Below are 23036 nucleotides of genomic sequence, written 5' to 3' on the forward strand. Positions count from 1 at the left end.
GCATTACATGGGTGTTACATTACTTTAGATGAATTGGTTAAAATGCGAGGATACATAGATAATTCATACGTTACATGGGAGGCAAGATTAGGTGATTGGTTAAATGTTGGTAAATATTACAGGTGTGCGGAGGGATTTTCTCAGAAGCAAGTTAGTAAAGCTCTGGTAGGAAGTGTTTCTGTTGAACCCCTGGCATGCCACAAGTTCCCTGCACCTCCCCAGAGCCCTCTCTCCCTCCCAGGACAAGCCTGGTTGCTCCGCCCACACCACCATGTACCAAGTCGGCACAGCCCCACTCCAAGAGTGGAGCCCTGCACTGTCTCAGTTGAACAGCCCTACCAAGCCACTTAAATAAAAGTGTTTTGAATTTAGAATCTGTTGTCTGGGTCTTCCTTCATGATGCCTTCACACCACACACTGGCTATCCACACTCTCTACAGCGTTCCACTGCTCTTGAGCAGGATCCAAGAGGACAGGAAGAAGGCCAAACTACAACATGGCCAAAAGAGCAAGCAAAAAGCCTGTGGCACAGACATCTTACGGCACCAGCCACAGAATGTGCACACCAAAAATAATGCAAACACAGTAAAAATGTAAATGTAAATGCCAGTAACCAAATATTCTGTGTAAAAAGGATAGGGTGAAACAAAACAATCCCCATTGCACTCCATTGGAAGAAGTCTTCTGCAATATAAAAATACAAGAATTCAAAAGGCAAACAATCTCCCAGTAGGACAGTCTAAAGGACTAAAAAATCTGCCCATAACAAGTGAGCAAAAGGCAAGAAAAGTGCAGCTAAATGCTTCACTTCCCTTCAAAAGGTCAAGGCAGGGCCCAACACAGAGCAATAAGAAAGGGGGTTCCACAGGAAACTGGAGGGAAAGTTGTAAAATGAAAACTTTCCCAACACTGACCAGCCCTTCGGCTATCAGAGCAGGTGAATTCTGTTCTCCATAGAAAAAAATCAGTTTCTTTTTACCTGCACACATCACCCTCTGTGAAATGCAGTAGACACAATCTCTATAACTGTGTTTTGATAATTTTGTGGTTACTTGCATGATGTGTCCAGAATGGGCTGGAGGCAGCGGTTACTTTAGTGTTTTAGATTTTGTTAGGAAAGATTTCTCTTTACAGCACCTTTCCTTCCATTTCCATGGACCCCCAAACCCTTTGCCCTTATGTTTCTATGCAACCTGCTCTTTCTGCAGTGCAGTGAAGTCTTAAGCTTCACTACACTGGCTTATCCTCGTTTTGTCATGGGGAATCTGACATGTCCCCCATGCCGTCAGTACTGGGAAACATTGTTTCCCATAGTCATGTTAGTTTGTTACTACTTTTAGTAACTTATCACTTTGGTAACTTTTTATCATTGTACAATGCATCCTACAATGTAGTATAATGGGGTATACTCCTTGGTTTGCCCTAGACTAACACTCAGAGGATTTTTGGTTACACTAGGGGTGCTAAATGGACACGCTGGTGCCAGCAGTTACCCATTGATATTCTTTGGCGTATTTCATTTAACAGCCTCATTGCGGTTGGCCAGCAACTGTGGCCAGTGGTCAAACATGGCAATGTCACGAGGCCCCTCGCTTGTCTCCCGGCCACCCTGTCTTGTACCCCTCTTCCTGACATGTGACGGCAGGAAAACCCTTATGTGGACTTCCAGTGACCGAGAAAGCAGAGTTTTTTGGTGGACTACTGGAGGGCTATGGGTGTTTGCTGCCAGGAACTGGGTTGGGGCTGTCCGGTCCCAATCCACAAACTGGTTTCAGTGTGTCTGAGTGGTGTGGTAGTCTTTGACAACAGAAAGTTCCAACACTCCAGTGATTCAACAAGGGAAAGAGAAGATTATTTCTCTTTCTTGAACAAGAACACATTTCAGAATTATCCTCTTCATATGCAGAACATTCTTGTAGGTCATCAAAAGCAACAACAATTGCCTTTGTCAGGATGATTTGCCACAACTGAGTAGCTTTGAAGAAATGCAATTTCTCTACAACCGTTTTATGCCGTTCTTTCTTCGATGCAACAAACAACATAAATTGTCTTTGACAGGATGATTTTCCACAACTCAGTATTTCTATAGAAGTGTGATTCATCTACAGCAATTTCTATGCAGTACTTTCTTCAACACCACAAGCAACGTAAACTGTCTCGGTCAGGACCACTTTACAGCACTTCATCAACATCCACCTGGTTTACTTCCATGCCAGGCCCATTACCTCAACCACACCTTGTTTACTGCCATGCCAGGCCTACTACTTCAAGGGTTTGCATCCGGGTGTACTCACTTTCTCGAACAACGTTTCACAAATAGTCAGTGCTGCTGCGGTGAAGAACAACTAGTTTTGCAACAGCTTCACAATGTTCAGTTTTTTGCAACATTACACTTTTAGTAACTCTTCCGGGAAAACAAGTTTCACATGGGTGCGCTTCGATACTCCTATGAAAATTATGCTCCTCTCCTTCTGAATACGTTTTTCCAGAAGGGCAGCCTTTTTGCCACTCTTGTTTCCCCAGTGCACAAGCAACCAAATACTGACAAGGATAGGGTCTTATTCTGTTTCTTCCATGGCTTTGGCAATGCGCGTTTATACCAGTGGTGGTTATATACTTCTCAAAATTTGAGTAACAAGCTTCATAACCTTTGGGCCTTTCATTAGTCCCCCTTTGACTTTGGCAATGTCTGTTGGTTTCGAAGTATCTTGTTTTTTGTCTGTCTTGGCTTGGGCAATGGTTCTATGTCTTAGCTTTTAACAATAATGCCCCATCGGGCTGCTGGGTAGTCCATAAACTCACACGCTTGAAGTTACACTCATTTGGCTTTACCAAATGTGACTGTTGTTGCTCTCTGGTAGTTTGAGAGTCAAAAGTACTTCTAATATCACTTTCACTCATACGCAAATGTTTCCTAATAGTGAAACGCCTGCCTTGAACACGCCAGCGGTCCTGGAGCGCTACAGGGTCACTGCAAACTGGCGAACTCACTGGGTAAGGCGTGCGCATTCGATCCCCTTGCTGCTCGCAGTTGTTCTACTTCTGTGGCTCCTTGCGAACTGGCAAACAGCTATTTCTGGTCCGCCGCCACCTGCACCACTCGAAAACAGAGCTTCATCTGCTCCTGAGTCTCCCTGGTGCTCGCTTGCCACCAGAGACAACCTCTTAGAAAGGAAAGCTTCCCTTGTATTCGCTTCCTGCTGTACAGCCGCTGCACTCTAGACTTCTGGAGGCACAGACCCTCTCAGGACCCGCTACTGTCTTCTCCTTAACAGTGGTCTCCGTGTCATCCCCCTCCTCCAGCATCGGCATCGGCTGCATTCACCGCTCTGCCTGCTCGTTCTGTTTGATCTGTTCTCCCTTGTCCTGCACCCGGGGGGGCCTTTTAAGCCTCCCAGTTTCCCTTAATTGCAGGTCATTTCCATTAACAATCTGACCTCTCCTGCAGCATTGTTCCTCTTTAGCCCTCTTCTTCATCCCAGTAATTAGGGAATTATGGGACTTGAAGTCCCTAATGACAAAGTTTGTTTTTCTAGTTTGGTGTTCGTTCTTAAACTTATTACAGTGCAGCATTGTTCCTCTTTAGCCGTCTTCTTCCTCCCAGTACTTAGCAAATTATGGGACTTGAAGTCCCTAATGACAAAGTTAGTTTTTCTGGTTTAGTGTTCCTTCTTAAACTTATTTCTGTTCCCTATAATTTCCTTTAAGGAATTATCATAGGAATTAGTCACCAGATTTGATTGAAAAGAGGAATAAAGTTCCTTTGGGTTTAAACCGTTATTATTTATAGATGTCCCTTTACTGCACCTTTGGGAGTTAGGGGAGCGTCTGGCTTTCTAGGTCTCCCGGGTTTTAAAGGGGTTTTTATTCCTCTCACTGAAAAGGGGCTTCTGATGGTTTTTACCTACATTAAGATGTTCAATTTGAGGGACAGGCACATTATTATGACAACACGCCATTATATACTTTGGAATTAATGAGATGTCCTCCCTAGAGGAGGATAAATACTGTGTCTCATCCCACATAGTTCTCTCATTCCTTTGGGCTCTTTCTCCTCCCAGGTGATCCTCCCGCAGAACACCACCCTCATGGTCAGGATCAGAAAGCGTCTGCCTTCCCCTGACAACCTGAGAGGAGACTTTAGGCAGGGGATTAGTGAGGAATCTGTTTGATTCATCACACTAGCCAATGCTTACTGTGATATGACATTTATTAATGGGCATCTTTGAGAAAGCAAGCATAATAAGTAGTATTACATTGCTAGGCTGACATTTTGGTGTAGCTGTCTAGCTGTTTCTTACTGTAGCAAGACTTTTAATAACTGATCATCTATAAAGAAACAGGCATGATAAGTGTTCTTATGAGGCTAGACTGGCCTACATTGGAACCAGTTTGGACATGTTTTCTTATTGGGGCATGACACTTTTAATGGCCAAACCAACCGGAATATGGTCTTACATAGGAGTACTGGCATATATTGGCAGAGTCAGCTTTGTACACAATGCTAAGCAAACATGAGTATGTTCTAATATGGGAATACTGGCATATGTTGGTGGAGTCAGCATGGAAATGTATGGGCGCAGCCAGTATGAACATGTTTTTTATACTGGAATATATTGCAGGGAAAGACATGAAATAGCATTGTAAAATGTGCCTGTTCACTTTTGGTGACTTGCATCTTTTGTATTTTTTCTTGAGTTACCTTACAAACCCAATTGCAAACTGTTTGACCTTTTACCCAATTTTTCACAGAAATGGTGCAGTATAATGAACCATTTTAACCGAGAGCATTAATCCTTTCGAGGCTTGAATATTGTAATGCCCTCTACATCGGAGCAAACAAATCCATCACCCACCGACTCCAAATTCTTCAAAACAATGCCCTACGAGCTGCCCTTGGTGTACCCAAAAGATCACATATCTCAAACATCAGGCGCCAAAACAATTGGTTGTCCTCCCAAAACAAAATCCACCTTAAAGTAGCATCCCTGGTTCATAAAGCCCTGAACAATGCAGCACCAAGCTATCTCTGCAATAAACTCACTAAAAGAAATCATTTACGCCCCGCCAGAACTGCTAATGCCAACAGCCTCAACATTCCCAGATTCAGGTTAGCTAAGGCGGGGGGCAGTAGCTTCTCGGTGCAAGCAGCTCAATTATGGAACTCATTGCCTAATCCTCTACGCGAGGCACAGCCCTTCCCTAAATTCAGAATTAACTACATCAACCTGCTAAGGACTACCAATGAATAGCCTATCGGCGCCCACTTATCCCCCACCCCACCCTAGAATATACACTTCATTATGATCCTATGGTCCCACTCACTTTGCCCACCTGACCATTGAGCTTTCGCCCATACAGTACCTGTACATAGACTGTCTTGATCATATTTTGTATTTATTCTGCATGTAAATCGCAACTGCTGCCTTCCTGTGATATTTTGCAGTCTATATTTTGTATTTTGTATTTGTACAGTGTATATATCCCATGACCCCACCCTGCAACTTAAGCTTCGCATTTTCTGTACTGCTGCGCCCGGATACCTGCGGGTCTGGTGCGCATTATAAGTGAATAAAACAAACAAACAAACAAACCCATTATTTAAAACATTTTCTCTGGGGAGGGTAAAGAATCCCCTCTGACACCCCAAACCCATGATCATTTGTCAGGCTGTATTACCCAATAAGGAGCTCCGCAATAAGATTTTCTCCAATCAGCAGCTTTGTAACAAGCAAATTGGTTGGACTTCCCATTTTCCCGCTTCGTAGTGACTTGCTGTGGCTCTCGTGACGTGAGCCTGCACTCTGTCCTCAAGTTTGCTGGCACCATTTTGTCAGGCTTTGCACTTGGTTTCCTCTTTGAATGTGTGCCTCACTGAAGTTATGCTTGCGTTGGTCCTGCTCCAGTCCTCTGAAGACTGCTACTTGGGTAAGCATAGAAGGAGGTAGGGAGCTCCCCACGCAGCGCTGCCTTTGCCTACAGTGCCCCAACCGGCTGGGCCCTGTGCGTCCAGTCTCTCCCTTCACCCATGACTCTCATGCCCTCCCACTTCCAGCACCAGCAATGCCCTGCTTCCCCACTATACGGGCCAGCCTTCCTGCAGTCAAGAGTCACTGCAGGCGTGATCTGTACTCCCACCCTCCCTCCCCTACACGCGTCTTTTGCGTTCCTTGCCATTTTACTTTCACCCTCTCAGCTTTTTCGCCGGGTGGTGCAAGTAACGATGGATTTTGATCATGTGGAAATTAAATAATATTCCTTCACTGGTTGGAGGACAGAGATGTAGTATAGGGAATTTGCACGGGCTTCAGTAGGGATTTTGATTCTGAAATCTCCAGTAGTAACCTTGACAGTTGCTATACAGTGTGCACTGTGAACTACTCAAGCTGCCGCTTCTTTGGGGTTGTCATCTTTCTTACTTGGGGGACAAGTCTCTGTGGGTTACATGTCTTTCCATCGAAAAAATGTCTATATACACATTTTTCCGTCGAATCTTTTCCAACGGTCATCGAATGCATTTTTTTTTCTTTTTATTTTTTTGGGGGGTCCCCCCTATTCTTCTGTTATGAACGCTTAAAAACCCATCCCAAACCAAATTAACCCTTTACCCCACACAAATATGCATACTATGAACGTATTTTTGTTGAAAAATATTTGATGGAAAAAGTTTTGATGGATAAAGTTTTAATGGAAAGATTGCACACCGTCTCTGTGGTGGTGGAAAGGGGAAAGGGTGAGGGATACCTGATACACACTTGAAGGGAGCCTGACAACATGTGCGCGCTTACTAAATATCAGAAGATATTTTGAAAGTTGAGCTTTGATGGGTGTAATATGGAAAATGCCATGTTGAGTAGTTTAAGGGTCGAATGAAACATACTGAAAAGACAGCAGTGTTTTTGTGCATGTGTGAGTTCCCATCCAATTCCTGACCTTCAGAGTGATAGTGTTGCCCGCCAATTCTCCCGACCCTAATCTGAAAGAGATTGCTCAATTAGTAAATGCACCTCCTGCTGACATCTTCAATTTCCTGGAGGTCTTGGTCTTCAATTCTAGCCTGGGGCTCAGCTTTTCATCTTTTTGAGCATTGTTGAATAACAAGGATGGCTATTACACCTGCTGGATCCTGTCCTTTTTACCAGGCAGGGGAGTCAACACATTGCGATATGAGGCGCAGTGACATCATTTTGCAAGGGAAACGTTTCAGGGCAAATTGTCGCCTCGTTAGTACAAAATAGACGTTAGAACATGACAAGCACACTGATTTATTTAACTACAGTAAGAGAAAGCCGACAAGGCTAGACCGTTAGAAAGCCTTGAAAGGTGCCTGTTAGGCAGAATTGCATGCAGTACCCTCTGGGACCACCACATACAATTAGGACTACAGGTGTAAGCAAAACCAACCTTTGGTATAAGTCTGTACTACACAGTTTTGTAGCCAGGCTTATCTCAAGAGGGAATGTGAGCAGTACAAGAGGTTACACGGAGGTCTTACAATCACAGTGGTTCAAGTAGACACTTGCACTCAAGGTTTCTTGGTAAAATGTATTACACAATCATTTACAAAACGTTCACTAGAAGGAGGCAACTTAATATTATACCCAAACACACTTCAATAACAAACCAATGAGTTTCTGAACAAATTAGGCTTCCCTGAAATAGGAACAAAATGGCATTTCAGGTACTTTCAATGGGAGTAAAAATGCACAAGTTAGCAGAATAGATCACAAATACTTTCTTAGGCAGTGCAAATAGTTTTAGTTCACTAGAGGACTTGATTCAGTTCAGTAGGCCTAGGCCAAAGTCAATGGACTTGTGTCTTTGATAGGAAAGAGCAGTTCTTGAAGAAAACGGTAAAGTCTTTGCAAAAGTTCTCAGAAGTAGTTTGTACGAAAAAGAATCATATGTTGGGTCCCAAACTGATTAGGCCTGCAAGTTGGGAAAGTTTCACGAACTTTCACTGCGACAGATGTGTTCTCTCAATCGGGTTGGCACCGTACCTAAGTATGGAGCAAAATATGCAGTTGAAGACGTTGGTTCCTGGCAGTTCCTGCAGATCTCACTGTGCCTGAGCCTCAGTCGTGGGGACAAGAGGGAGGACGTTGGGGGGCTCCTGACCTGCACGGGATCGTCAGAAAATGCTGACAGAATGGAGCCACTTCAGTTTGAGTAGCTGTAATTCAAGCACACAAGCTGGTGTCCTTCCCCCTGATTAATCCTAACCAGCTTTGAGAATGGTCTCCAGGTGACTTACGAGTTGATTGGTCCCACCAGCACAGAGGAAGACGTCGTCCTTGAAGGTGCTTCTCTATCGAGATGAACTTGGCAATTCGGACCTGCAGCAGGGCTACACCGGGCAAACCAACGGTCCAGGAGTTGCAGCTGCCGTCCTCTTCCAGCTCGTCTTCGGTTCCTTCATTCCAGTGGTCGACTCTGCTTTCCAGTCCAAGAGACTCGCCTTTTAAAGACTTTTCTCCCATTCATTCCAGCCTAGCTGCCACACACCCAGCAGGGTGGCTGTCCTTGCCGGACAGTCAATCAGCCGATCATGCCAGAGTGCATTTGGGTCTCCTAGGAGACCAAGCACAGGGAGTTTCGGGCACCTGCCTCACTTCCTGCCCACCCCAGACACTCAGACGCCAGAGGTGGTCTTCAGTGGTGAAGCCCGCCAAAGGGATAGAAACAAACGGATCAAACCTGGTTTGGCGCACAGAGACAAACTAGAAGGACCTTTCCAAAACGAAATGGTGGAAAAAGAAGCACAGAACCTGCTTAAACAAAGGGGCTTAAGGCACCATCTTGAAAAATATGGCTCCCGCGAATTTTAGCTACCGGTGTTCGCGGTTGGGAAAAATTATGGTAGTTCGTTGTAAAATCACTGCCACCAGCCATTTCGATAGAAAAGAGTAGCATTTGACTGCTACATGAGTTTCTAGATGCAGGAGATACTAGGTAGCCCCTCCAGCACTCTATAGGAAGATAGTGTGTGCTGGGTCTAGGAATTTGAAAAGACTAGTAAAGTCAATTTAATCTTACATTCTCTGGGAAACAGTAGTTTATCCCAGAGAAGGTATTTAAACCTTTTGGAAGTCTGAAAAGACATCCCTGTGTCACTGCACTTAGGGTGCTGTGTAACACACATGAAAAGATGCCTATGGAGTTATCTTAAAACTCCATAATCAAAGAACCCAAGAGTAAAACATACAACAAAATACATGAAAGAGTGGGGAAAAAGGCTCACACTCCTTCCAGCTAAAAAAAACAAGTCTAGTAAATCCAACAAAGTTGCTGGGAGTCTCTAAGGTGGAGGGAATTACAACATTATTCAGAATTCTCTGTAACAGTCCATAATCCCGGGCGGGTACCTCAGCAGCAACGTGCTCCCCTTGGAAGCAAGATGACACGAAGCAACACAAGTTCGATCCCCGGGTCAGTGCTTAGAAAACTCTGTGTATTTAAGCGCATTTTTAAATACGCAACTAAGACAACAACAACAAAAAACAATTACGCAACTGAAAAACAAAACAATTCCTGTAATAGCGCCTCGATGCCCGTGGGCTGTGTGAGCGCGTTAAAAATGCAAATAATAATAATAATACTGAAGAGCGCCAGTGAACACTGATGGTGAAGTGACAGCTGCAAACCACTTACTCTACTGGAAAGCACAGGGTTGCTTCACGGGCAACGGAAATGTGTAATGTTGACCCACTTTCTGCAATAAGCCTAGCACTGCTCCAAAGTGCCAGTGAAACCAAAAGTAGATTATTTTGTGAGGTTAGTCTTTCTGCGTGATCCTATTGTATGGCTCCTGCTCTTCATTGGGAAAATGTTGTTATTCTACATATAAGGCTTGAACATGTCTGAGCTACCATCATTAATGCTAACATGGCGCAGTCTATTGGGGATATTGGTCGCCCAGCCCTGTTTGTAGCTTTGGATTCTGTGAGTTGTAGTCCTAGTGTTATAACAAAGAAACCCATGACTACATGTCCCAGAATGCAATGGTAAACCCAGGACAGAACTAGCATCTCCTGGATGGATTGAGGAATGTCTGCGCACAATTGTGTTTTCTGCACATCCCACACTGCCTGATTGTGTTGCACATAATGTGAGTTACCTACCCAGCTAAGTATTTTTTCCATTTCTAATCTTGCTTATTAGTGGTTGTGTACATCTTATGTAATTTCCCCCTCTGCATCCAATCCTACCACTGCCCCAGGCTAGCCACAATTTCTCTTTCTTAGTTTTGGAGCATAGGGGGCGAAACAAACAATGAAAGGCTTGTTAACCTGCACATTCAAATGAATCGCTGTTTTAATTGCTACACATTATTGTGACTGGATTTTTAGAGTGATTTTGGCATATATTGTTGTAACAGTTCTCAGTTTTTGCTAAGCATACTGTTTTGTCATTTGCTTTCTTATTCTCTCTCGCCTCTTTCCGCCTTTTATTCACTCTCACTCTCATACACATTTTCACTATTCTCCTTACACACTCGAGCTCTCCTCTTACACTACCTCCCTTTCTGTATCCCCTCCTCCTCCTCTTCTCTCTCTCGCTTGCATCCTTACACTCTCGTCATCTCACTAGCACCCCTGCATGGAATCCCATCACATCTTCCATTGCTCCCCCACTTCCTTATTCTTCCCCCGCACCCTCACTCTCACCATTCCGCTGTTAGGTTCCATGAGTGACACTTCCTCCTGCTCATCCACCTCTCCCTCGCTCATTTTCCGGCCTCTACATCCTCCCTCACATCTTTGCGTTCTCTCCCCTTTTCATATAAATTAAACTGCACTGTACATCAGCAAACGCCCAAACTATTGGCTTTGCCAATGCTTGTTTTTCAGGAGACCTATTTGGTTCATTCCTATTCAACTAGTAGAAATAAAAAATGCAATGACATGACCTCGCTTAATGTGGGGTTCGCCTGTGCAAGTCTCTGTGTAATATGCCAGCGACGACAAACAAAAAAAAAAAAAATGGAGGAGGCACCCCGATAACCCGGCCGGTGTCCTCCTCCTGTCCTCCCACGAAGGGGAGGCGCTGGCTGAAAGCGCGGCAGAAATTGGAAAAGCCTGTGAAGGGCTAAAAAAGAAAGGGGCAGAGCTACCCCTTTATATCGGGTGGGCTCCTTAATGCAGGCAGCTTCCATCCAGCCTTGGCAGAAGGACGCCCGCCCGCAAGGACCAGAAAAGGATTTTGTTTCGTTGGTCGTTTCGTTGGAGGTCATCGGAGAGGAGAAAAGAAGTCGCCGAGGCTCTGGAAGCAGCGAGAGGAGAGGATTCACCAGCAGCAGAGGAGCAGCGACGAGCCGGTCAGCTGGGGTGCTACAACTGCAGCGGAGCACCGTGCGGCTGGGCACTACCCATAAGGAAGGAGAAGAACAGCGGGTCCAGCAGAGGGGCAGGAGCACCAAACAGCGGAGCAGAACGACCCTGGGAGCCGGCGTTGGGAAGCAGCAGCACCGGAGCAGCTGCTGCACCATCTGAGGATCTCGCAGACAGTGCAGGGGGACGCCCAGGCAAGGCATCCGCAGTAGAAAGAGTGCGCAGCGCCTGCCTGCATCCAAGTCGCCCGAAGGCAGAAACTAGACCCGGGCCGGAAGGGGTGAAATCTGAGGGGGAACAAGCAGTACGGGGCCATCCGCGATAACAAAGAGCACGGATCCTGCCCACTGCCCCCGCCCACAGGATGGATGGGCGGTGCAGCCACACACGTCGGAAACATGGGCAGAGGCATGGAGGCGGAGAACAGCGGGGCTGACCGGCACATCCAGCAAACTGGCCGTGTAGCTCTGTTGGTTAAAGCGTGGTGCTAATAACGCCAAGGTTGCGGGTCCGATCCTGGTATTGGACAATTTATCATTTCAACAGCTTGGAGAGGCTGGAGAGGAAACAGGAAAGAACCAAGGGGTCAGCCAAAAGGGGTGATTCACGGCAAGAGGAGGCAACGTGTCTAAAGGGAGTCAAGCTTTGTTTTGTGTACAAAACCTTTTGTGCAAACATGGACTTGGAGGCTTTCATGGAGATGGCCAGGTTGGCGGCGGCCAAACATGGGCCCAACTGGATGGAGGTCATGATTCCCCATCCAAGGGACGAGCAGGCAGGGCCCAGTCAGAGGCCTGTTTTCCCCCTAATTTTCCCAGACATTGAGGAACCACAGGACCAGGAAGGGGAAGAAGGAGAAGGGGAGCAGGTTGGGGATGAAGAAGAACCAACAACAAAAAGAAAAAGAACCATGACACAGAAGGCCAAGGTGAACAGGGAACAGGCCAAAAATGTCAAGAAACCCAGGACAACTGGGACGAGAGGCAAGGGGAAGGCACAGGAGGTTATAGCTGTACCGGCACCTACACCTGTGGAGGCGCCAAGGAACCAGGGTCCACCCAGCACGCCTGCAACCAGACCGGTGGCTGTGACTGAAGAGGGGCCCGCATCCTTGGAGGCAGTGAAAGGTATTATAATGCAATGTATGCAGGCATGGGGCAATGGGGGCAATGGGTAACTATTGAGTGGGAATGTGAATGCTAGCAACCAAATTGCAAGTGGGGTGGCAGTAGTACAACAGAGAGGGGTGGCTCTGGGACCGGGGGGCTGGGCGCAGGGGGCTACCAGGCAGGTAATCCGCCCAGCACCGGGTTGCCCGTGGGGGTAAGCCAATGGGCAGGTAACTATCCCAACACTGCATTCCCGGGGGGTGTGGTGCAGTTTTCACTGGGACAGGAGGCCACAACAGTGGCCAACACAAACTCCATGAACAGTAATGCAATGACCCAAGAAGGGACGGCACTGACGGGGGCAGCTCAAGCCCCAGCATGGTGGGGGCAAGGGGTAGCAGGGACAGAAATACACTCAGTCACCAATGTCAATGGGGAGCAAGAAGGAATGTGAGGGCCTAATATAACACGGTACGGGAGACCGATGCCAGGTTTTGCCCCAGTCAGGGTGTCAGTAAGCTCCTTAGCATGGCACATACCAGGGACCACCAAGGAGAGGCTGTGGAGTAAGGAATTTATAGAGATCCTGGATTTTGTGGGGATGGAACCTTTGGGAAAAGGTATAAAGGAACTATCAGAAACAGAGAAAGAAAAGACGGACAGGGAGAAACCCAAGGTGGAAGCATCGATACATAACTGGCTAAAGGCGTTCAAAGTGTATATGTCAATAATGTTAGAAAAATATCCTCATGATGCATTGTCAACGATTGCTTATGAACAGTATATCCACAATCTGTATTTGAAGCATGTGGGTGAAGGATGGTTATAGTATGATCGGGGTTTCCGGGTTGAAAATGCAGGTGTGGCCAGCGTTGTCTTGGGATGAGATGGACATTGGGGGATTCTTAGACAAAATTGTGCCCGCAGGGGAAGGGGGTGAGAAAGCCCTAAGTGAGAAGCCTCAGGTTTGGAGGGGCGGGGGAGGATACACCTGGCGGGGAAAGGCGTCCTTTTGCGGGTACTCCTCCTGGAACAACAGAGCCAGCTTCCAGGGGGAGCTAGCATATTGCTGGAGGATTAATGCTGAAGGGGGTTGCCCCTTTGGCAAAACTTGCCACTTTAGGCACTCACAGGGTAAAAATACTGGGACCGCAGCTCCTCTGCCGATGAGGCGAAACTTAGGGACAGCCCCAAAGCAAAGGATAAGGTCAAGAGAGAATGAGGTGAGAAACAACATGTTAATGGCAACACGCCAACAGATGTGTAAGAGTATGATTAAAGATGGGCTGCCAACACCGGTTAGCCTCCAAGCAATGACTCCCTGGTTAAATACTTATCACAATTGCAGGGATGTGAAACTACTGTGGGAAGGTTTTAGGTGGGGATTCAAAATCCCATGCACAGAGGTCAAGAAGAGGCAAAGAGGCTCTTAATTTGTGGTCAGCACTGGGGATGCCAGAGGTGGTGGCACTTACAGTAAACAAAGAGGTCAAATTGGGTAGAGTGGCCGGTCCATTCAAGTGTCCGCAAATGGCAAATCTGGTAGTTTCTCCATTGGGGCTGGTCCCTAAGAAAGAGTAGGGACAGTACCGACTAATCCATCACCTCTCTTTCCCTGAGGGGTAGTCAGTTAATGACGGCATAGCCGAGGAGCTGTGTCGAGTGCATTATTCATCATTTGAGGATGCAGTGGAAGTTGTGAGCCCTGATGGGGAGCCCTGATGGGGAAGGCCGGCATAGAGTTGGCATTCCGGTTGTTGCCCATTCACAAAGAAAGTCAACATTTGTATGGTTTTAAGGTGCAGGAACTACTATGATAAAGGGGAGAGGGTGCACAGTGGCTCTCCAAACCATCGCAGGGAGCTCAATCTGTCCAGTCAGGGCCGTGTCAGGGTTTCTCAGGCGGAGACCGCCCTCTGGGGGAATATCCACTGCTCATTCATCGGGATGGGTCTGCACTTAGCTGCTTCCAGTTTAGAAGGGTTATGGAGCTAGCGTTGGAGAAAATCGGGGAGACAAAGGGAGTGTTTGGGACACACTCATTTCGGATAGGGGCAGCCACGTGGGCCGCAGCCATAGGCCTAGGGGCTGAGAAAATCAAGCAGATTGGGAGATGGAAGTCTGGGTGTTTTAAGAGATACATCGGACCGGAAAAACTGTAAAGTTGACCTGCTGCCTTCTCATCCCATTAGCACCAGCACGGAGGAGAAGGAGATCGGTCTGGGTGGTAGGACACTCATTTGTGTCCAGGGCTGGGGCAAGCTGGACGGCGGAACAGGAGGAGTTGACAGCCGACGAGTTCAGGATTGGGTGGCATGGGGTGCCAGGTATGAAATGGGCACAACTTCAGGGGCAGGTGCGCAAATTGCTGGGGAAACAGCAAAAGCCGGACACAATGGTCATACACCTGGGGGGTACGATTTGACAAAACTAGGGAGGGGGGCGTTAATGCGGGAAATGATGTTCTCATTACAGGAGCTGGCGGGACAACTGGGAGAAACTAAAATCATCTGGTCAGAGATAATGCCGAGACCAGAATGGAGAGGCGTGGATAATCACGCAGCCGTGGAGAGATCCAGGCGGAAGTTGAATTGTGCAATGGCCAAATTCTGCAGGGGCATCTGGGATGAACAACATGGGTTCAGCTCCCCCCCAGGCGAGGCTCAGGCGCAAAGGGTTGGGAGAGTTGGGCCTATACTGGACTTTTGGAAGGAAAGGGGGAGGCAGTTTGTCAGACACAGAGCAGTCGCCGCATCTTCTGAGTTATTTCCACTAATGTGTGCAGTGTGGTTTTTAAGATGTTGTGGAAAATAAACCTGCGGCCTTTTTATGCCAAAAACAAAAACAAGACCCCTACACATTTCTGGGGGGAGAAAGTGGAATGAGCAGTTACTATGCAATGGGTCCAAATGGACGGATGCACGGGTTATGGCCTGTGTATGTCACAGTTTCCTGCATGCATGCTTGTGTTACTACACGTGTTACTTGCGTGCCTGTCTCAATGCTGCCTGTGAAGCACGAAAATAATTAGCCAAATTACCCACACAACAACAAAAAGTCATCATGTTTGCTAGGAGACCCACGGAAGCCTGACTTTTCCTCTCTGAACTTGAATGCTCCGAGCGGTAGCCAGGGGAACAAGCAACAGCCCGAAGCTTTCCCCGGAGTGTTGCCCCACGCTTCGCCCTCCGGCCATGTTGCATGGGCAAGCGGGGCGCGGCCATGGCACCGTCGTCTGGCTGCTGGGGATACTTCCGAAGGCGAGGCAGATAGCGCTGGGTGCTCCCTACGGTGCCTACGTCATTGTTGCCCATCCGCGTCTGATCGTGCACATCCTCCAGTCCCCGAAAGCCCCTAATAGCACAGCGTGCCTTTCTTTGCAGCCTGTCCGGCCGCTCCCTGTAATTACCAGAGAACAATGTCGTAAGGTGCAGGGGGGCCCACCTCTCGCCCACTGCCCCAGGCAGTGTCCTGCACTCGTTGCTACGCTGCAGCAAAGCCGCGCCGCTGATATATAGCGGCCTGACGCGGGCACGGAACTTCATCTCAAGAGATGGGGAGAGCCAGGACTCCCGGGACCCGCACTCTCCAGGGCACTGCGTCTGCCGAGCGGCCGGTAAGGAGCAGAGGGAGAGGGGGCTTCACTGGAGCGAGCTCGGTCTTTGGTGAGGGACTGTGTACTGGTAACTTACCTCAGCACCGCAAGCACGGATGCTGCGCGTGTTCCTGATCCTTCCTGCAGCGCTTCAAGCAGCTCAGCGAGTTCCGTTGCTATTGGCGAGTCCAAGTTTCAGTCAAATGTTCTATTCCTTCATCTTTCATGGGCGGAGTCAGGCTGAAAAGGGGGCCACGACTTAGTATCGAGTGACTGAACCAGTTGTGCATTTGATTAAGAATGCACAGATGTGTTCAGCGATTTGAGCACTCTGGCCTCTGTTCGACTCGGAATATAACTGCCGTCTCTTTGCTCGCAAATGACCAGAGAAACATGAAGAAGAACATTTGAGGCATGGGGGTCAGTGGCGATAAGTCATTTGTGAATCGTGGGACACCTTCTCCAGACGATGTGGGGTGGGGGGGCTCAAAAGGACTAGCACAGCACGTCGCTAGCCCCCTGACCAGCGGGTGAGTGGCCTGCATTACGCAGATGCATTCAGTAAGCGTATGCAACCATTGGGTGGTCCTATCGGGCTGAAAATCCCTCCCTTGCAAGACAGACACACACACACACACACGTAAACTCTACATGTTAACGTGTGTAACTGTACATGAGAACATGAGGACGAGTACTGTTGCCTTAGCCCTGCTAGTGCAGCAGCCAGGGATGGAGCCAGCCTCGAAGGTTTGGGGAGCTAGGTGACAGTTTGAAATTCGGTTGTGAGTGGGCCAATAACCCACCGGGAGGTCGACCCCCCGCCCCCCCCCCCCTCGCTTTCCTCTGAGCCCCGGATGCTGAGTATCCAGTAGACCTTTCTTTGGCCCATTGGATGCATTTTTCACCCCAATTCAGAGGGTATTTAGGCAGTTTTGTGCTAATTGGACCTGCACTGATGTTAATTTTATCTAATAGAGATGCAAACTTTAAATACAATGTTTGCTTTAAAAAACACAATCTGTCTTAAGTCTTAGATCTGTCTAGATGAATTACACGGAAATGTTTGAATTTTTTTTAAAAAGTGTCTGATGATGCATGCGCTTCGTTTATTATGTGTTAACTTGATTATGATGTGACTTTATCCGTTTTAAATTCTGTTTGCGAAAGGTTCACTTGAACTATATCGCGATAAATAAATAAATAAAACACGTTTAATTCTGTTCCGGGACATCCCCTTGATGGCCGAAACCCCCAGCAACAGGAAAGGGCCTAGCATTCGGCGGTTCGCATCTCCACTAGTCCACCTTGCCGCATTCCTTTCTGCACTCAAGAACTGCCCTGTTCCTTAAGGTTTCCCCAGACGCGCGTGCCTTGATAATGCGCAGTGCTACGCGTCCGCATCCCCTGCCATCTCTGTGCCAATAACCCTTCTCTGTGTTCATTTATTTGTAAGGACCTTGAATACACAATGGGAATGATTTACAAAAGCGCGTTTATATTGAGCAATCCCATTGAAACACTGTTTGCAAATTAGGCTATCTTTTTGGTTTTGGTGCATTTTAGTGGCACAGGCAATTCCACTGAAAAAACTTTTCGTAAATCAGGCCGATAAAATGTTGGTTTTGGTGCATTTTGGTGGCAAAGCCACCAAAATATCGCCAACACCATTGCTACAGAGAATAGACACAGTCAAGGGGGGCTAGAAAGCCTATTTTGTGGTTGGCATGACAACTGGAAATGCTGTGCAATAATCTGTTGCACCGTCTCCCCATTGTGCTGTTGCTCTGTCCCCCTTCCGCTGTTGCTCCTTCTCACCATTGCGCTGCTGGTCCTTCCCCCTTCCGCTGTTGCTCCTTCCCCTTGTGCTGTTGCTCCTTCCCCGTGTGTTTTTGCTTCTTCCCTCTTACACTGTTGCTCCTTCCACCCTTGTTCTGTCGTTCCTTCCCCCTTGCTCTGTTGTTCCTTCCCACTTGCTCTGTTGCTCCTTCCCCCTTGCTGTGTTGCTCCTTCCCACTCGCTCTGTCGCTCCTTCCCCCTTGCTTCCCTCCTTGCTCTGTTCCTCCTTCCCCCTTGCTCTGTCGCTCCTTCCCCCTTGCTCTGTTGCTCCTTCTCACTTGCTCTGTCACTCCTTCCCCCTTGCTCTGTTGCTCCATCCCTCCTTGCCATGTTGCTCTTTCCCCATCGTGCGCTGTCGCTCCTTCCCTCTTTGCACTGTTGCTCCTTCTCCCCATTGCACTGTTGCTCGTCCCCCTTCTGTTGTTGCTCCTCCCCTTATGTTGTTGCTCCTTCCCCCATGTGTTGTTGCTTCTACCCCCTTACACTGTTGCTCCTTCCACCCTTGTCCTGTTGCTCCTTGCCACTTGCTCTTTTGCTCCTTCCCACTTGCTCTGTTGCTCCTTCCCCCTTGCTCTGTTGCTCCATCCTCCTTACTCTGTTGCTCCTTCCAACTTGCTCTGTTGCTCCTTCCCCCTTGCTCTGTTTCTCCTTCCCACTTGCTCTCTTGCTCCTTCCCCCTTGCTCTGTTGCTCCATCCCTCCATGCTCAGTTGCTTTTTCCCCATCGTGCGCTGTCGCTCCTTCCCTCTTTGCACTGTTGCTATTTCCCCCTTGTAATGTTGATCCGTCCTCCCTTGTGCGGTCGTGTCCCCCTGTCCCGTGCTCGTCTTCCGCACACTGTGATCTGCAATCACGTGACTCTTCACGTGAATGTAGATTCTTTTTCATTCGCAGTGTAAGTCCTCAGGGAAGGGACCCGAGTGTTTGTGAAGGCCGCAGCCACAGATATGAGTCAGTCTGCCAACCTCGTGCTTATTATTTGGTTCTTTTAAATGTTCATTGGGACAACACTCTCTTCCAGCCAGTCTTGATGTCTCTCTGAATCTCTCACCGTCTCACCTAGGCTGCTTACCTCTCCCTACATCTCTTTAACATATTCCGATCTGTTCTCTCTCTGGCTTTCTTGTTAGTGGGATGGCCTCTCCCCCTGGTTGTCTTGTTAGTGTGACAGCCTCTCTCCCTATCTGTTTCGTTTGTCTGAATGCCTCTTTCACTCGCTGTCTTGTTAGTCTGATGCCCTCTCTCCCTGGCTCTCTTGTTAGTCTGATGGCCTATCTCCCTGGCTCTCTTGATAGTCTGATGGCCTCTCTCCCTGACTCTCTTGTTAGTCTGATGGTCTCTCTCCCTGGCACTCTTTTTAGTCTGATAGCGTCTCTCCCTGGCTCTCTTGTTAGTCTGATGACCTCTCTCCCTGTCTCTCTTGTTAGTCTGATGGCCTCTCTCCCTGGCTCTCTTGTTAGTCTGATGGCATTTCTCCCTGTCTCACTTGTTAGTCTGATGGCCTCTCTCCCTGGCTCTCTTGTTTGTCTGATGGCCTCTCTCCCTGGCTCTCTTGTTCGTCTGATGGCCTGTCTCCCTGGCTCTCTTGTTAGTCTGATGGCCTCTCTACCTGGCTCTCTTGTTAGTCTGATGGCTTCTCTCCCTTGCTCTCTTGTTCGTCTGGTGGCCTCTCTCCCTGGCTCTCTTGTTAGTCTTATGGCCTCTCTGTCTGGCTCTCTTGTTCGTCTTATGTCCTCTCTACCCAGCTATTTTGCTCCTCTGATGACCTCTCTCTCATGCTGTTTTGCTAGTCTCATTGCCTCTCTCCCCGGCTCTCTTGTTAGTCTGATGGCCTCTCCCCCTGGCTGTCTTGTTAGTGTGACAGCCTCTCTCCCCATCTGTTTCGTTTGTCTGACTGCCTCTCTCACTCGCCGTCTTGTTAGTCTGATTGTCTCTCTCCCTGGCTCTCTTGTTAGTCTGATTGCTTCTCTCCTGGCTCTCTTGTTAGTCTGATTACCTCTCTCCCTGGCTCTCTTGTTAGTTTGATCCCCTCTCTCCCTGGCTCTCTTGTTAGTCTGATGGCCTCTCTCCCTGGCTCTCTTGTTCGTCTGTTGGCCTCTCTCTCTAGCTCTCTTGTTAGTCTGATGGCCTCTCTTCCTGGCTGTCTTGTTCGTCTGACAGCCTCTCTCCTTGGCTCTCTTGTTAGTCTGATGGCCTCTCCCCCTGGCTGTCTTGTTAGTGTGACAGCCTCTCTCCCCATCTGTTTCGTTTGTCTGACTGCCTCTCTCACTCGCCGTCTTGTTAGTCTGATTGTCTCTCTCCCTGGCTCTCTTGTTAGTCTGATTGCTTCTCTCCTGGCTCTCTTGTTAGTCTGATTACCTCTCTCCCTGGCTCTCTTGTTAGTTTGATTCCCTCTCTCACTGGCTCTCTTATTCGTCTGATGGCCTCTCTCCCTGGCTCTCTTGTTCGTCTGTTGGCCTCTCTCCCTAGCTCTCTTGTTAGTCTGATGGCCTCTCTTCCTGGCTGTCTTGTTCGTCTGACAGCCTCTCTCCTTGGCTCTCTTGTTAGTCTGATTGCCTCTCTCCCGGGATCTCTTGTTAGTCTGATTGCTTCTCCCCCTGGCTCTCTTGTTACTCTGATTGCCTCTCTCCCTGGCTCTGTTGTTAGTCTGATTGCCTCTCCCCCTGGCTCTCTTGTTCGTCTGATGGTCCCCTTCCCACACTGTTCTGCTAGCCTCTCTTCCTGGCTGTCGTGTTAGTCTGATGGCCTCTCTCCCTGGCTGTCTTGTTTGTCTGACTACCTCTCTCCCTGGCTGTCGAGTTAGTCTCATGCTCCCCTTCCCCATACTGTTGTGTTTCTCTGATTGCCTCTATCTATACCTTGCTGTATTGCCCAGCCTTTTCAATCATATGTTGGTTTTAGATCTCCCACTACCCATGTCTCTGTCCTTCACAGCCCCTCTCTGCCCATGGATTGGGCTGCAGGGCAGTTCCTGCATCCTGCATAATTGCTGTGTTTTTCCTTTGCAGGTGATGGCTGCAGCCTGCCGTGACGCAGGCCCCGCCATGGGCCAACCTTCTCTGCATTGCTGCCTCATATGGGCGCTCCTGGCCGCCATTTTGACACCTGCAGGTATGTGATTCCACAGGAAGTGGCATGTGCTGCCGCCTAGCCCCCATCCGCCTGCAGACGTGGCTCGGACGGGGAAATGGCGCTTTCCCATGTATGCAGCAATTCAAAGTATGGTCCCTTGTGTGGACCATGTTCCTACATGCAAACACACCCTACTCCACGTGGGAGATGGTAGCCAAGTCATAATTCGTAATCTGCATACTGTGTCTTCCTTTTTTTTTTTTTTACAAATTCACGACTGCAAGCCCAAGAATGCAAAGAAAAAAAAGCAGGACTGGACTAGCAGCTACTGAATGGCATGAGGCGTGCTGGCATGCAGTCATGCTTTATGTGCCAGTTCCATAGCAGTAATGCACAGCAGGAGCAGCATACTGTGGCATAATGTGGCGTGAGTTACCACAGTATCACATGCACTCTTCCCCAGTTTATTAGTTGTATGCTGGAAATTGAGACCCTTACTTACAGTAGCACCAGTCACACTACAATTCCCAACATTCAATGTACTGCTGGTTCTAAGACTAAGAAGCGGATGACCCGGGCAGCAGCGGCAAGTTGAAAGCTCACCGCCCACAAAATCATGAGGTATATTTTGCCGAATTTAATTGGTTCACCATAGACGTCTGGCCACAGATAGAATCCACCTCCTTTCACAGGATGTTTTGTGCTCAACTCACTGGGTCTCTCAAAAAGGGGCCCTTTCGCTCCTTTATGTGCAATAACCTTAGAATTAAGGGGGCTCGTCTATTTTGTTCCGGGTGAACCCACATCCCTGTCTATAAGACTGGTAGAATGAACTATTGTATTAGTGGAGTGTTTTCCGCTTAGTAGAACCTGCAGTTATTGTATTTGAATCGTTGGTCTTTTTATTTCATGTTTCATTTCAAGGTAAAAATGCAGCCTGACGGTATTTTTTCAATATTGTTTGTCCTTAGTCCAGTTAGGCTCAAGAAGAAGAGAGCAATTCTCGAAATATGTCCAGTGTCAGGGCGTCAGCTACAGATACTCGACATATGTGATTTAACATTATTGTGTTTTCATTAAATTACTCTCCTTTTTATGAAAACTGGATTAAAGGGATGCTTATTGTACCTACACCTATACTTGAATTGTCTTGATATTCATGTCTTCAAACTTCCAAATGCTTCTGTAACCGCCTTTTGAAGGTGGCCTACAGTGTGCAGGGGACGGGGACGGTTCCAATCTAGGACCTTCTTTCTTTGTTGTTTTCCATATTGGTGGTTCTGTGCAGGACCATTATACCTCCCCCGCACCTTAAGACAACCAATCTATTTACAGTATCCCTTTCTAAAGGCTGACTTGCATTTTAGGAGTGCACCTGAAATTCCCTTTCTCCATAAATTGAAAGCTCTGGGCAAGAGTTGTGTGTTAAGAATGTTTTACTATAATATTATTAGTGGCCTTGGTCTGTAACACATGAAGTTTACATAATTGAGTCTAATCCTGCGTTGGTTTTTGAACAGAGCCAAAAATGTACCCTGTTGCAAAAATGCACCAAAGCTTTGTGTTATGGAGGCCCTGACATTTTACTGCGGGTACAGCAGTATAAGAACTCCGCCTTTCACTGTCTAGATGGACAGCGCAGTGTAGATCTCCGTGTGTATCTTGGGTACACATGTGGGCACATGCTTCACATTCGGCCTGCATGCTTCTTTTGAGTAGACACCTGCGTAGGTATACGCAGGGCTTTAAGTTGGCTGGGGCTAGCCAGGGACAATCTCTGTCAGTCTCCAGAAAAGGATCCCAAGCCGGGGCCCTGCCAGGGCCCACCCACGATCAGCCCTAGTCATGCTGATACCTCAGGCAGACTTGTAGCCGAAGCATTGCGCTGTTACCTGGACTGCCTGCTGGTGACGGGACTTCGGAAGTACCGACATCTGCAGGGAGCCAGTGTAACGTGGCTTCGGGTACACGGCTGCCAGATGACTCTGAACTCCAAAACAAATGGAGGGCTGGAGGGCTCTTTTTTGTTTCTGAGTAAAGAGTCGTCATGCAGCACAAAGCTTTTAAACGAGGCTTCATGATGCGTGATGACTCT

General features: G+C 47.9%; 1 protein-coding gene across 1 annotated transcript in view; it reads left to right on the plus strand.

Annotated features, from left to right (window-relative positions):
* The first annotated feature begins 12006 nt into the window (after positions 1-12006).
* PKHD1L1 (PKHD1 like 1) overlaps positions 12007-23036 on the plus strand; it is a 361418-nt gene continuing 350388 nt past the window's right edge. Inside the window, exon 1 of the mRNA XM_069622133.1 lies at positions 12007-12457. Within this exon, the coding sequence (XP_069478234.1) occupies positions 12007-12457 (451 nt within the window). The remainder of the gene's footprint in view (positions 12458-23036) is intronic.

The sequence above is a fragment of the Ambystoma mexicanum genome, chromosome 5q (assembly GCF_040938575.1).
Source record: "Ambystoma mexicanum isolate Mex_15411 chromosome 5q, UKY_AmexF1_1, whole genome shotgun sequence".
NCBI classification, from domain to species: domain Eukaryota; kingdom Metazoa; phylum Chordata; class Amphibia; order Caudata; family Ambystomatidae; genus Ambystoma; species Ambystoma mexicanum.